The sequence below is a fragment of the Trachemys scripta genome, chromosome 14 (assembly GCF_013100865.1).
Source record: "Trachemys scripta elegans isolate TJP31775 chromosome 14, CAS_Tse_1.0, whole genome shotgun sequence".
Lineage (NCBI taxonomy): Eukaryota > Metazoa > Chordata > Testudines > Emydidae > Trachemys > Trachemys scripta.
The window spans coordinates 35,770,187-35,782,879 of NC_048311.1; the positions used below are offsets into that span (position 1 = coordinate 35,770,187).

At 50.5% G+C, this 12,693-nt stretch overlaps 1 protein-coding gene across 6 annotated transcripts; it reads right to left on the reverse strand.

The window, feature by feature from the left end:
• Positions 1 to 807: 807 nt before the first annotated feature.
• LOC117886928 (zinc finger protein 501-like) lies at positions 808 to 8,868 on the reverse strand. 6 transcript variants are annotated; one of them, XM_034789085.1, is made up of 5 exons: positions 8,626 to 8,868; positions 6,267 to 6,371; positions 4,751 to 4,877; positions 4,030 to 4,143; positions 808 to 3,657 (listed from the first exon to the last, which is right to left on the reverse strand). In XM_034789085.1, the coding sequence occupies exons 3-5, from the start codon at positions 4,875 to 4,877 to the stop codon at positions 2,540 to 2,542; spliced, it is 1,359 nt and encodes a 452-aa protein (XP_034644976.1). In that variant the 5' UTR covers positions 6,267 to 6,371; positions 8,626 to 8,868; the 3' UTR covers positions 808 to 2,539. The 6 variants fall into 6 exon arrangements, with proteins under 6 accessions (XP_034644976.1, XP_034644973.1, XP_034644977.1 ...); XM_034789082.1 differs by lacking the exon at positions 6,267 to 6,371 and adding an exon at positions 7,518 to 7,747; XM_034789086.1 differs by lacking the exon at positions 6,267 to 6,371 and having other exon boundaries at positions 8,626 to 8,660.
• Between the last annotated feature and the right edge of the window lie 3,825 nt (positions 8,869 to 12,693).

Here is a 12,693-nt window from a genome sequence, read left to right on the forward strand (position 1 = left end):
TGCCCTCTCCCCGCCTCTCCTCTTGGGGCGTCATTCATAGCCCTTTAGATTTCAGGGGTGTCTTCCCATGGCAATCATAGGACATTTCCTGTCTCTCTCTAGCCCCGCTGCAGCAAGCTCACAGTTCTCAGCATTGGCTGTCTGGCTGTCAACAGCGAAATGTGCAGTTTTCCAGCTCTGTACCCCTCACCTCCCACTCCATCCCCCTCCCAACTGTATCTCGCATTGTTGCAGGGATCAGGCAGTAACTTCCTTCTCCATTTCAGTCTCTGCCTCTGAGAGGGTAAATCTAGCACTCACCCTGTTTGTGCCGATACATATTGACAATTGGCATTGTTCAAACCTCACGCTGGGGTAGAGGTGAAACTAAAATAGGAAAGAACTATTCTGGCAAATATTCACGTCTCCAATACACCTGAGCTACATCCTATCAAACCAAACTAATATCAAAGTATGTGACCCAACACCTTCAGGAAAGAAAACCCCACGATACAGGGTGGGCTACGAAACACTTTTACATTCAGAAAGTGAAATCCCAGAGAATCTTCAGATTCACAATCAGGAGAACAAATTGACTCATTTTCTTCTGAGCTGGCTAACCCTGCTTCCCTCAACACCTCCTCGCTATTCGGTTGTATTAGTTACAAAATTTTAGCATCCTCACAACGAAACAGAAAAAAATAAATAAAATCAAAACCTTCCCCTCGACAAATGATCTGTACTTGGCTGTGAAAAGCCCAGAAGCCACTTTACCGATAGATGGAAACAGGGATTTAAGCTCAGAAGCCTCAGATCTGAAAACCCCCCCTCCCCAACCCCAGCCCAGATCGGTGACACTTTCACCTCCAGGAGCCTAATTTAGGATCAAAGTGTGATTCCTATGCATGGAGAGCCAGGGACACTGTGGTAAGCGACACTTTGGGAGGTGGAGGAGTAGAATGGGGACAGGATAAAATTCTCCAAGGCTTGGACAGAGGCTGCTGCATCAAGGATGGAGCGTGACAGTGACTGGGGAAGGAGGGAATCCCTCAGACTCACGCCATCGCTCTCAAACAGCACAGAACCTAAAACACTGCCTTTTACTACCCTTGCTCCAACTCTTCTAGAATCCATTTAATTCTCGTCTGTAAGAGAGAAAATGTACAAAAAGAAATGCTTGCCGGCAGGGCCTGGATCGAGGTGAGAATAGCTGGGAGTGAGAGAATCTACACCCAAAGGGGGAACTCAGTGACTAACAGTCACTCTGCTAATGGTGAGGATCAGAATGAATTAGATGCTCAGGCTCAGTCTAGAGTAGGATGAGTGGGGGAGGGTCAGAGGAGACGAGCTGGCTGATCCCGACCACAGACGGAGGTTCAGAGGCTGAAGCTGCAGAGGCAGCGGTGGGATCTCCAGGCCTCCCACAAAAGGCCCTGCGGGAATCAGTCCCACTCAGTGGTGCTGTCTGAATGCAGAGGGGGCAGGGAGATGGGCAGAGGGGGTGAGTGATGAGGCAGCACCTCTCTGCCCCTGGGCTCTCCCTCACCTCTTATCCCAGGAGCCCCAAACACTCGATAGCCCCAGCACCCAGCTCCCGCTGCTTCCCAGCTCCACCAGCCCCAACCATTCAATCCCCAGTTTCCTCCCCACAACCCATTGCCCTGGTCCCTTAACGTTTGATCCCCAGAGCCCAGTGCCCCGGGTAATTTGGGGAGGGGGGTTGGTAACTCCTCCCAGGATACTCCCCCTGCAGGGAACAACCCCAGGTAAGTGGGGGAGCCCAGCCTAGGGGCTGGGGAAGTTCAGGGGTGGGGACAGGTGTCTAGAGTGAAGGTGGGGCCTGGCCCAAGTGTCCTTCTCCTCATCTCCATGGCAGGGGGATCCCGGCTGGGAGGGGAAGGGAGAGGGGGGATGTTCAGCCAGGCAGAGGGAGCGGCTGGAGGAGTTTCTCTCTTTCCCTTCCCCCACCTGTGGCCCATCAGCTCAGCAGACAGGGCTGCAGCAGGGAGGAGGGGCTGATGGGGGCTTCTCCTCCTCTGTCTGGGGTTTGCTGCGACCAGGCAGAGCCAGAGGGTCACGGACCAGCTGATGCTCAGCGGCTGATGGATCCTTGGGAGCCAAATGCCCCTGATGTGTGTGGGAACGAGGAAATGGGTTTGTCACCATGGCCAGCCCTAGTTAGGGCACTCAGAGAATTTCTCCCATGTGCGGAGGAGTCTCTGATGTCTGACATAGTGTTGTCTCCACTTGGAGCATTTTCCTTGCTAACGACATCTCAGCAGTTTCTTCCCTGCGCGGATTTGCTGTTGCCAGATACTAAGGGAAGCTTGCCCCACATTCAAGGTTTTTCTCTCTCATGTGGGTTCTCCAGTATTAAGTAAGGCCTGAGCTGTTATTGAAGCTTTTCCCACAGTCCAAGCATTTATGGGGTTTCTCTATTTTGTGGATTGTCTGATGCGTAACAAGGGCTGATCTCTGAATGGAACTTTTCCCTCAACAGACACTTCTGGGGTCTCTCTCCCATGCTGGGGTCTCCTGATGAGTATTAAGGGTTGACTTCCTATTGAAACATGTCCCACTTACAGGTTCTCTCTCCCTCATGAATTCCCTGATGTTTAGTGAGGTTTGAGCTGTGACTGAAGCTTTTCCCACAGTCCAGGCATTTATAGGGTTTCTCTCCCGTGTGGATTCTCTGATGTGTAATAACGGCTGAACTGACGTTAAACCGTTTCCCACAGTGGAGGCATTTATAGGGTTTATCCCCCGTGTGGGTTCTCTGATGCGTAACAAGGTTTGAGCTCTGACTGAAGCTTTTCCCACAGTCCAGGCATTTATGGGGTTTCTCTCCCGTGTGGGTTCTTTGATGTGCAAGAAGAGCTGATCGCAGATTGAAACATTTCTCACAGTCCAGGCATTTATAGGGTCTCTCTCCCGTGTGGGTTCTCCCGTGTTTAATAAGGGACGAGCTGTCGCTAAAACTTTTCCCACACACAAGGCAGTTATAGGGTCGCTCACCCGTGTGGGTTCTCCGATGTTTAGTGAGGCTGGAGCTCTGACTAAAACTTTTCCCACAGTCCAAGCATTTATAAGGTTTCTCTCCCGTGTGGATTCTCTGATGTCTAATAACGGCTGATCTCACATTGAAGCTTTTCCCACAGTCCAGGCACTTATAGGGTTTCTCTCCCGTGTGCGTTCTCTGATGTGCAATAAGGGCCGATCTCACATTGAAACTTTTCCCGCACTCTAGGCATTTATAGGGTCTTTCTCCTGTGTGCAGTCGCTGATGGGTAATAAGGTGTGAGCTCTGACGGAAACTTTTCCCGCAGTCCAAGCATTTATAGGGCTTCTCTCCAGTGTGGTTTTTCCAATGCGTAATAAGGTTGGTTCTTACACTGAAGCTTTTCCCACAGTCGAGGCATTTGTAGGGTTTCTCGTCCTTGGGATTTGTCTGCTGGGCGGTGGTTTCCTTGGGATCTGTGCATCCTCCCCCACCTTGAATTGATTCATCCACTTTCTTCCTTGGTTGGTTTCCCAGCTGCCTCTCTGACCCACCCCGATTTCCCCAGGCTTCTCCCTGTTCCAAGCATTGGGAAAAATTCTCTTCATCTCCTCTCAAAAAGGCCCTCTCTGGTTCCACCTGCCAATTCACCTTCTTGTTCTCACTCAGGGTCTCATCACCTGTTGGGAGAGAGAGAAGCCAGACAGGAGTCACTGTCTGTGCCGGGGAGAAAGGACAGAAAGGGGAATAGCAAAGAGAGAAAACACAACACAGTAACTGCTGGGGAGACTGAGAAATTTAATTCTGCCTCCACATCCCACCCAAACACTCATAAAGGAGTAAAGCTGGGGAGGAAACTGCATACAGCTAAAGGATAGGTGGGAAGCCGTGAGTGATATCTGTCATGGTGAGGCACGACTTGTCAATTACAGCCCTGACCTGGGTGAGATGGGGTAGACCTCGAGGAGATCGTTCACAGCACATCTTTGGGAGTCCTGACTTTTTCCTTCACTCACCACACAGTTTCTATGTCCGTTTCACCGATGCCTCACCTGTGTGGATGACTCGCATGACCTCCTTTTTCTCAGAGGCCTGGAGATCCGGGACCCACGGCTCTTCCCCTCGTTCCAGCCAGGCGATCAGCTCAGGTTTGGGAATGGGAAATCCTGCTCGGGGGGTGAAATCAGACAAGATCAGGGTGCATGGAGTACTGGGAGAGTATCTGTCACAAGGAACATTCCCTGAGTTTAACCTGGCCCCGCGCGCTGTGCTGGGAGCATGACTAATTTGAACAGATGGGCGCATGATCACTGAGCCCCCTTGAGAGAAGCAGACATTGGGGGTGGGAGACCATCCCCTCACTAGGAGTTTCCAGGGTCTGTGCACTCTGGGGGATTTGCTGATGCAGACACAGCTCTTGGGTTAAACCCCTGCCTAGTTCTAAACCTCCAAAGCCCTCCCCATGGATGGAACTAGTCCTGGGAAAGGAGAGCAACAGGGATTCTGCATGTGAGTTAGAGTTAATAGAGATAGGACAATACATGGCTTCTGCCCCCTTGAAAGCTGGAGGGATGGGGATGAATTAGCATGTCCGTTAGGTTTACGACTCCCTGACCGCTTTGGAGGGGATAGAGATGCAAGTCTCTCTCACGCTGGAGCTGTGGACTATGGGACCCGTTCCCCTCTAATCTAACTGACCAGGGAAGAACCTGACCAGAGTCAGAAATGCAGACCCCACGGCTTCTAATAGCTGAGAGGACAGGAATCCCTTACCCAGCGAGGTCACTGTCTCATAGTTCTCCTGCATGACGTCCCTGTAGAGGGCTTTCTGAGTGGGGTCTAACAGTGCCCCCTGCCCCTGGGTGAAATACACAGCCACATCCTCAAAGGTCACCGGCATCTGAAACAACAAGAGTCCCCCGCTTAGCACCTGTTGCCCCAGCCACTTTCTCACTACTCACATAAGAGGAAGGCAAAGAAACAGAAGCTCTTGGAGGACCAGAGTAGCAGAATCCCACCCCCGCCCCACTCAGAACAGCCAGGAGGCTTCAGGAGGTGGGGAGAAGGTGAGAGTGCCTTGTCCCCCCAGCAGCTGGAGGAAGGCAGAGTCTTCTTATTTACCACATGCCTACCAGCCACAGGCTGATACAGGAAGCAGAGCTCTGAGCAGGGGACAGGGACAGGAATCCCAACAGCTTCCTTTCTGTATTTGGGGGGAAAACAGACGATACAGTCTCATCATATACACTCTTTCCATTCCACTAGTATTTCATGAGGATGTTTAACAGAAGCCACTAAAGCTAGACATTTTGTAATTAGCAGATCCAGATAACTTGCATCCAAGAATTTTAAAAGAGCTGGCCAAGGAGCTTGCCAGACCGTTAATGTTTATTTTTTAATAAGTCTTCAAGTGCTGAGGAAGTTCCACAAGACTGGAATAAAGCTAATGTGCCAATTTTTAAAAGGGTAAACAGGATGATATGGGTAGTTATAGGTCTGTGAGCCTGACACTGAGCCCAGGCAAGATAATGGAGGAGCTGATGCCGGACTCGATTAATAAAGAATTAAAGGAGGGTAATGTAATTAATGCAATTCAACATGGGTTTATGGAAAATAGATCCTTTCAAACTAACTTGAGATCATTTTTTGATGAGATCACAAGCTTGGTTGACAAGGGTAATAGTGTTGATATAATCTAGTTACACTTCTGTAAGGTATTTGACTTGATACCGCATGACATTTTGAATCAAAATCTCAAATGATACACAATTAACATGGCACACATTACATGGATTAAAAACTGGCTAACGGATAGATCTCAAAATGTCATTTTACAAGGGGAATCAACATCGAGGGCATGTTTCAAGTGGGGTCCCACAGGGATTGGTTCTTTGCCCTACGCTAGTTAACATTTCTAAGAAATGACCTGGAAGAAAACAAAATCATCACTGATCAGGTTTGCAGAGGACACAAAAATTGGGGGATGGGTAAACAATGAAGAAGCCAGGTCTCTGATTCAGAGCAATTTGGATCACTTGGTAAACTGGGTGCAAGCAAAAAAATATTCATTTGAATATGACTAAATGTAAACGTACACATCTAGGAACAAAGACGGTAGGCCATACTTCCAGGACGGGGGACGCTGTCCTGGGAAGCAATGACTCTACGGGAGCCATGGTGGATAATCTGCTGAACATGAGCTCCCAGTGTGATGATGTGGCCGAAAGAGCTAATGCGACTGGATGTATAAACAGAGGAATCTTGAGTAGGAGTAGAGAGGTTATTTTACCTCTGTGTTTGTCACTGGTGCAGGCACTGATGGACTCGTGTGTCCAGCTCTGGTACTGACAGTTCAAAAAGGAGGTTGACAAATTGCAGAGGATTCAGAGAAGAGCTTGGAGAACGATCAAAGGATTAGAAAACCAGCCCTATTGTGATAGACTCAAGAAGCTCCATCTATTTAGGTAAACAAAGAAAAGATTACGGAGTGAGTTGTTTGCAGTCTACACAGGGAACAAATATTGAATAATGGGCTCATTAATCTAGTGGAGAAAGATAAAACACAATCCAAGGGTCGGGAGCTGAAGCTAGACAAATTCAGACAGGAAATAAAGCGTCCATTTATAATGGTGAGAGTAATTCACCACTGGAAGAATTTACTAATTCTCCAGCACAGACAAGTTTTAAATCATGATTGGATGTTATTCATCTGCTCTAGGAATTATTTGGGGGGAGTTCTCTGGCCTGGGTTATACAGTGGGTCAGACTATGATCAAAGCAGTCCCTGGAATCTATGGACTTATCAAAATTTCACAGCAGCCTCTGGCTAGTGGGTTCAGACTCTGGCACTGGGAGTCTGGTCAGTTTTCCCAGCCCTGCCCAGGGGGGTGTTTCCTGTTTCAGAAATGAGGGAATGTTTCCCTCCCACCCCCGCCAATGGGCCTGTTCAGAAAATCATGCCCAGGTTAATCATGCCCCAGTAGGTTTGTCAAACCCTGTCCCCTCCCTGCCTCACCCTGTGTTTCCTGCCCCTCCCCCTCTACAACAACTCTCCCCTGCAGCGCCCTGAAAATCCACTCCCTGAGCTGGCTTCATCACAGCCATTTCCCTTCCCTGTCTCCTGAAGACGGGACAATCTGGAGCAAAACGTGGACATGATTCCTCAGCCTGTCAGGGCGAGAGGGGCGATGGGGGAGGTTTCAGAAAGGGCTTGAGTCCATTTCACACCCCAATTCCCCCCAGGCTCTCTCCCTGCAGACAGAGGCTCTGGACTCTGCCATGCTGGGAAAACCTTCAGTCACTATTACAACACTGACCTGGCCCCTCCCACCAGCACTGAACCCCCTGAGACACTTTTAAATCGCCCCCACTCTGCCCCCCTCAGTAACAGACTGTCTGAGCCAAACACTAGAAAAGACCAGACTCAAAGGAGCTGCGTTGGTGGATTCCCCCTGACGTTGGCCCCAAGGGCAGCGTCCAGCACGCAGTGGCAGTGACTTGACTGGGGCAGGAACTGGCTTTTCGTTTGTCAGCTCCTCACCTTGTTCCCAGGAGAGTCAGTCGGCCCAAGGGTGATGCAGGGAATGGATCCGGTCAGGGCTGGGAGCTGGGAACCTCCCTCCTCGCTTACTGCTCCTGCTGCCCTTTTCAGGTTCTTCTCTTTTCCTTCCTGTCCCCTTCCTTTTCTCTCCTCCCCTCTGCCTGGGACAACTGGTGACTGTCCTGTTCCCCTGGACATTTGCTCTCTAGTACACAGATCAGCTACTTCATCTAGAACATAAGAGCAGCCATACTGGGTCAGACCAAAGGTCCATCTAGCCCAGTATCCTATCTTCTGATAGTGGCCAATGCCAGGTGCCCCAGAGGGAATGAACAGAACAGGTAATCATCATGTGATCCATCCCGTTGTCCATTCCCAGCTTCTAGGGACACCATCTGCCTGCACAACATCCTCTGGCAAGGAGTTCCACAGGTTAACTGTGAGTTGTGTGAAGAAATACTTCCTTTTGTTTGTTTTAAACCTGCTGCTTATTAATTTCATTGGATGACCACTAGTTCTTGTGTTATGAGAAGGAGTAAATAACACTTCCTTATTTACTGTCTCCACACCGTCTACTAGCAGGAGTGTGAGCCTGGGGGTGTCACCAAGGGCAGCAGCTCTGGGACTTACAGACACTCGCTGTCCGTCTACTACAAACTCACCAGGTGGTCCCTGAAAGTGGCCCTTTGTGCAGAGTCACTGTCCTGCCCAGCCCCAGTCCTTTCCCCCGCGTCTCTCTCCTCACCTGCAGGCTCCGGACACTGGAGAAAGTCCCCACCAGGCTGGGCAACTCTTAAAGCCCCCATCAACCCTCTCTTAAAGCCACCTCCCCCTGCCCCCATCCATCCCCCTCCTGCCCCTGGCCTCACACATGCCTGTTCCCCCCTCAATTCCCCCTCCCCCTCTTCAACCCCCTCCCGCTCCCCCCACGTGTGGCTGCCCCAGCCCCAGCACGGCCCGGGCTGGCTCTCCCCGCCCCGCACACACCGGGAGCTGGCGGCAGCTTTCCCGGGCCCGGGGCGGGAATCGCAGCCAGCTCCGCTGGGAGCAGCCTGGGGCCAAACCTCCCCCTGCAGCCCGGGGGTGACGGGGGGCGGGTCTCTCTCACCTTCCCTCCGAGCGGGGCCCCCTGGGGCAGGGGCCGGGCCGGGAAGGGGCCTGGCCGGGCTGGGGGCTCTGCCCTGGGAGAGGCTCCTGGGGAGCAGCGGGAAGGGCCCTGCTGGAGATTCCCCTCTCCCGGCTGCAGCCCGGGCTCCGGGCTCCCAGCACCAGCCGCCGGGGCTCGGGGATCTCGCCGGGAGCCAGAGTCACCGCAGCGGCCGCGAGTCACTTCCTGCTGCCGGGCCTGAGCCCAGCGATGGCTCCCCCCAGAGCCGCCTCCCAGCTGCTCCTGGGTCCTAGCGATAAACCCATCGCGCTGCAGCCACCTGCCCCAGACCCTGCCCCTTGGGGCCCCACCTCTCCTGGGCACGGGCAGCTTCTCCCCACATTAGGCGGCATCGTGCACAGAAGCCACTGCGTCAGTGACTAGATAAAGGAGATGTCCATATCGCGGGGAGGGGAGAAAAGGGGGCTTCTATGGAGACTGGGGATTGTTCCTGTCTACATGGACACAGGGATGATGGGGGTCCTGGTCCTGTAGAGGCTGCCCAGAGCTTGGAGCTGCAGGCGACATGCTTCTTGATGACACTCCGTGTGTGACTGCCCTGGTAACAGACTGGTACAGGAAGCACTTGGTCAGAGCTGGTCTCTTGTCTGCGCACCAAGCTCCCTGACTACCAGCCCTGGGCCGGAGCTACCAGCTCTGCTCCCCTAGATCAGGTCAAGGAACTGCCAGTGCTTTGCCACCAGGTTCCTGGAGTTATTTGTAGGGCCAGATTAAGCCATCCCTGGGCCCAAACCCCCTCATGTCCCCCCATCCCAGGGGCAGGCACCAAAGGAACTTTTACCCTGAAAATGTAGGCGCTGGGTGAGTTTAGGGCCTAGACAATTTGACAGGAGTTGTGGGAATAGCTGTGGAGCCAAAACTTGGGACTTAGGCCCTGAAACCCAAATTTAGGCATCTAAGTACCTTTGTGAATCTTGCCCAGGATCTCTATAGGGTGGGCACAACGTGTAGTTGTGCATCTGGCTTCTTCAACTCTTCGTAAGAATGTCAGCATCCTCCGTCCTTCTCAAAACACTTCTCAGCGCTGTCAGCACACCGGCACGCTCTTGCACTGAGCAGCCGCTGATATCACAGGGCTGTCTTAAGCAGATATGCTTATAATATTTCCCCCCTTGATGTCTGATCAGCTCATCTGTCAGGTGAGTAAAGAGGGAGCGACCTGCCGGGTGGTTTGCCTACAATGAAAACATCCTATACAGCTTCAGAAACAAAGTACAGAGCATATCTAGTAACTGCAGTCAGCCTATTTCTGGGTGTTTCTGGGCCAGGTGATGGGCCCTGCGTTGTGCATGTGGGCTGAGATACAACATCACAACGTGTTAAGTGAGCTGAAAATCTTTTTATTACAGCCTCTCAAGCTGTGTTCTCACACCTAGGCAGATATCACAGCCATTAATATTACCATGAAAATGTCAGAGACAATGCTGTGTTTGTGAGCTAAATTCCCCAGGGAGCACATAGTAACAGATAAGCTTTATATGACATGTGATTAGTGAGCAGCTAGTGGCTGAGATCAAAGAGGAATTTCACAGTCAGCACCAAAAATGTGGATTGATTGGTTAATTCTATTGGGACAAGAATTTCTATACATCGCTTATAGAGAGTATCCCTATACAGCCAGGCCAACACCCTCTGTGCGCACAGCTGGATCTACCATGAGAACACTATCCGGCCTTCATTCTCCTGCTCATAACAGATGCCCAGACCAGCGGAGGGCAGAGAGAAGAGGCGAGATCATCTGAAATTTCAACCTTAAACCATTTATTGAAATTTTGTCAGGCCAAAATTGAGACCCGGGAAATATCGTAATGACTTTTCCACACAGGGCAACACTCAGGGAAATTAAGATGAGTGCTCCACTGCTTTGCTCCTTCTTTTTGAAAAATCAAATGTGGGTTACACCTGGACTATAGTAAATTTTTTAAGTCTTCCGGACACATCAAAGGTCTGATGAATAATAGCGTTTTTGGGAAGGACTCTTGCAATCAGCTATGGTTGCCAAGACTGCTATAGTCATAACTAAGGTGACTTTACTTCTGAACGAGATCATTCACACAGGGGTTTACGGCGCATTAACTTCACACCTTTAGCATCACACCATGTAGACAAGCCCTGAAGAAGGGAAATTAAAGGGCTTGAAGCCTCGGTTAATTCCTTTAGTTTAAAATTTGTTTTTTTTTTAAATTTCCATGACATCCACATGAACAGGGTGGGGGGCGGGGGGTCACAGACATTCAGATGCAAATACCTCTGCTCAGGAAAGAATAATAGAATATCAGAGTTGGAAGGGACCTCAGGAAGTCATCTAGTCCAACCTCCTGCTCAAAGCAGGACCAATCCCCAGCTAGATTTTTGCCCCCAATAGCCCCCTCAAGGATTTAACTCACAACCCTGGGTTTAGCAGGCCAATGCTCAAACCACTGAGCTATCCCAGAGAAGTGTTCACTACACAACCAGCATCAGAGAAATCAGTCAGCCTTGAAGTCATATGATCCCAAAGAATAAACTGGGTAAAAAGAACAAAAATTTAGCATTAAAAACTCAAGCTGCCGTCTGCCATACAAACAGGAAGCGTTACACTAGAAACACTGTGAGAGGTGACTGCTGAAGCTACTAGCAACTAATAATATTTCCAAAGATTATTTGCTGTGAAAATAGAAATGAATGAACACACGGACATCCATCTGCACCGTGTTAATGAAGGGAAATGATGAAGTGCTAAGAGTCGTCAAAATAGCATTTTAAAAAGTAACCAATTTAAAGGAGTGAAACTCAATGGACAGTGGAGTACCAAAAAACCCAGTCCGACTCATGCAATCAGCATACCAGGTAAGACAAATCTGTGAGGTGCTCAGAGGCGTTATGCAGACAGATACATTGATACGGGATTCTCTATCACACTAAAATCATGTATGACTATTGCAATTTTTGGCAGTGGGGGGATGTAAAATATTTTACTGGATCGAGTCTCCTTTTGCTGCTCAATACTTCATGTCTTGTCTTGGCATTGGGATGCCGTACTTTTAAGAACACATGCCTGCACACCAGCAGACCCTGTTCCAGTTCCCTGTTCCTTCCATTCACTGGGTTGCCCTTTGATTCGCTGCAAAGTTCTTTGTTCCACTTAAGTCTCTTGAAGCTGGTCGAAGCAGTTTCTGCAGCCCACTGGGAGACAAAGGCAACATCTCATGGTTAGTCCTGGCCATTTGCTGAGGATTTCTTATCTGTGTATTGCCCATCTTTCTGGGGAGTGTCTGATCACCCGATTATTGAATTAACCCAACATCTGCAGCCAGTAAACCTCTCCACTGTACTCAGAGCATGTAGTATTTATAGACTATTACAGGCAGCTTCAAATCCATCATGCTCTTCCTTTTGCTTTGGCCTCTTTATTTCCCTTGCTCTCTTACTCCTCTAACTTGGGGGATTTAGTCCCCATTTCTCCTTGTACTCCACCCCCTTTCCCTACAGGCTCCTGCTCCTTCCCCCCCCACGAGGAACTTCACACAAGTTCTTCCCCTGCACAGTTCCCACCCCACCATTAGGGTCCTTCACTGAAACTCTTCCCTCCTCCATACACAAGCCACACCCACTCAATTAGGCCCCTCCCCCAACCAGTCCCTTCCCTCTATTAAACCCCTCCATCTCCCTATACAAGCTCCATCCCCTCCCTCTGCTTTAAACCCCTTCCCCTCTAGTAGACCCCTCCCCCACTATCCCCACTCCCTCTGGCTGGGGAGAGAGATTCCCCCTGGATACCTCAGGCCAGTGAAATGGGGGCTAGATAATCCAGCTCCCCATTGCAGGCACCAGATAGACTACAAGGTTAGGGGCACAGAGCATCTCCCACCTGCTTCCACTTGAGATACTCGGGAGAGGTGGATACTCAGCCAGCTTCGCCCCAACAACATGTGGGGGAACCTGCTGTCACCCGCGGAGGTGGGCCAACCTATATTGCACCCTGGTCCCACAGTCCACTGGGGATATAAGTTGGAAGCTCCTTCATGG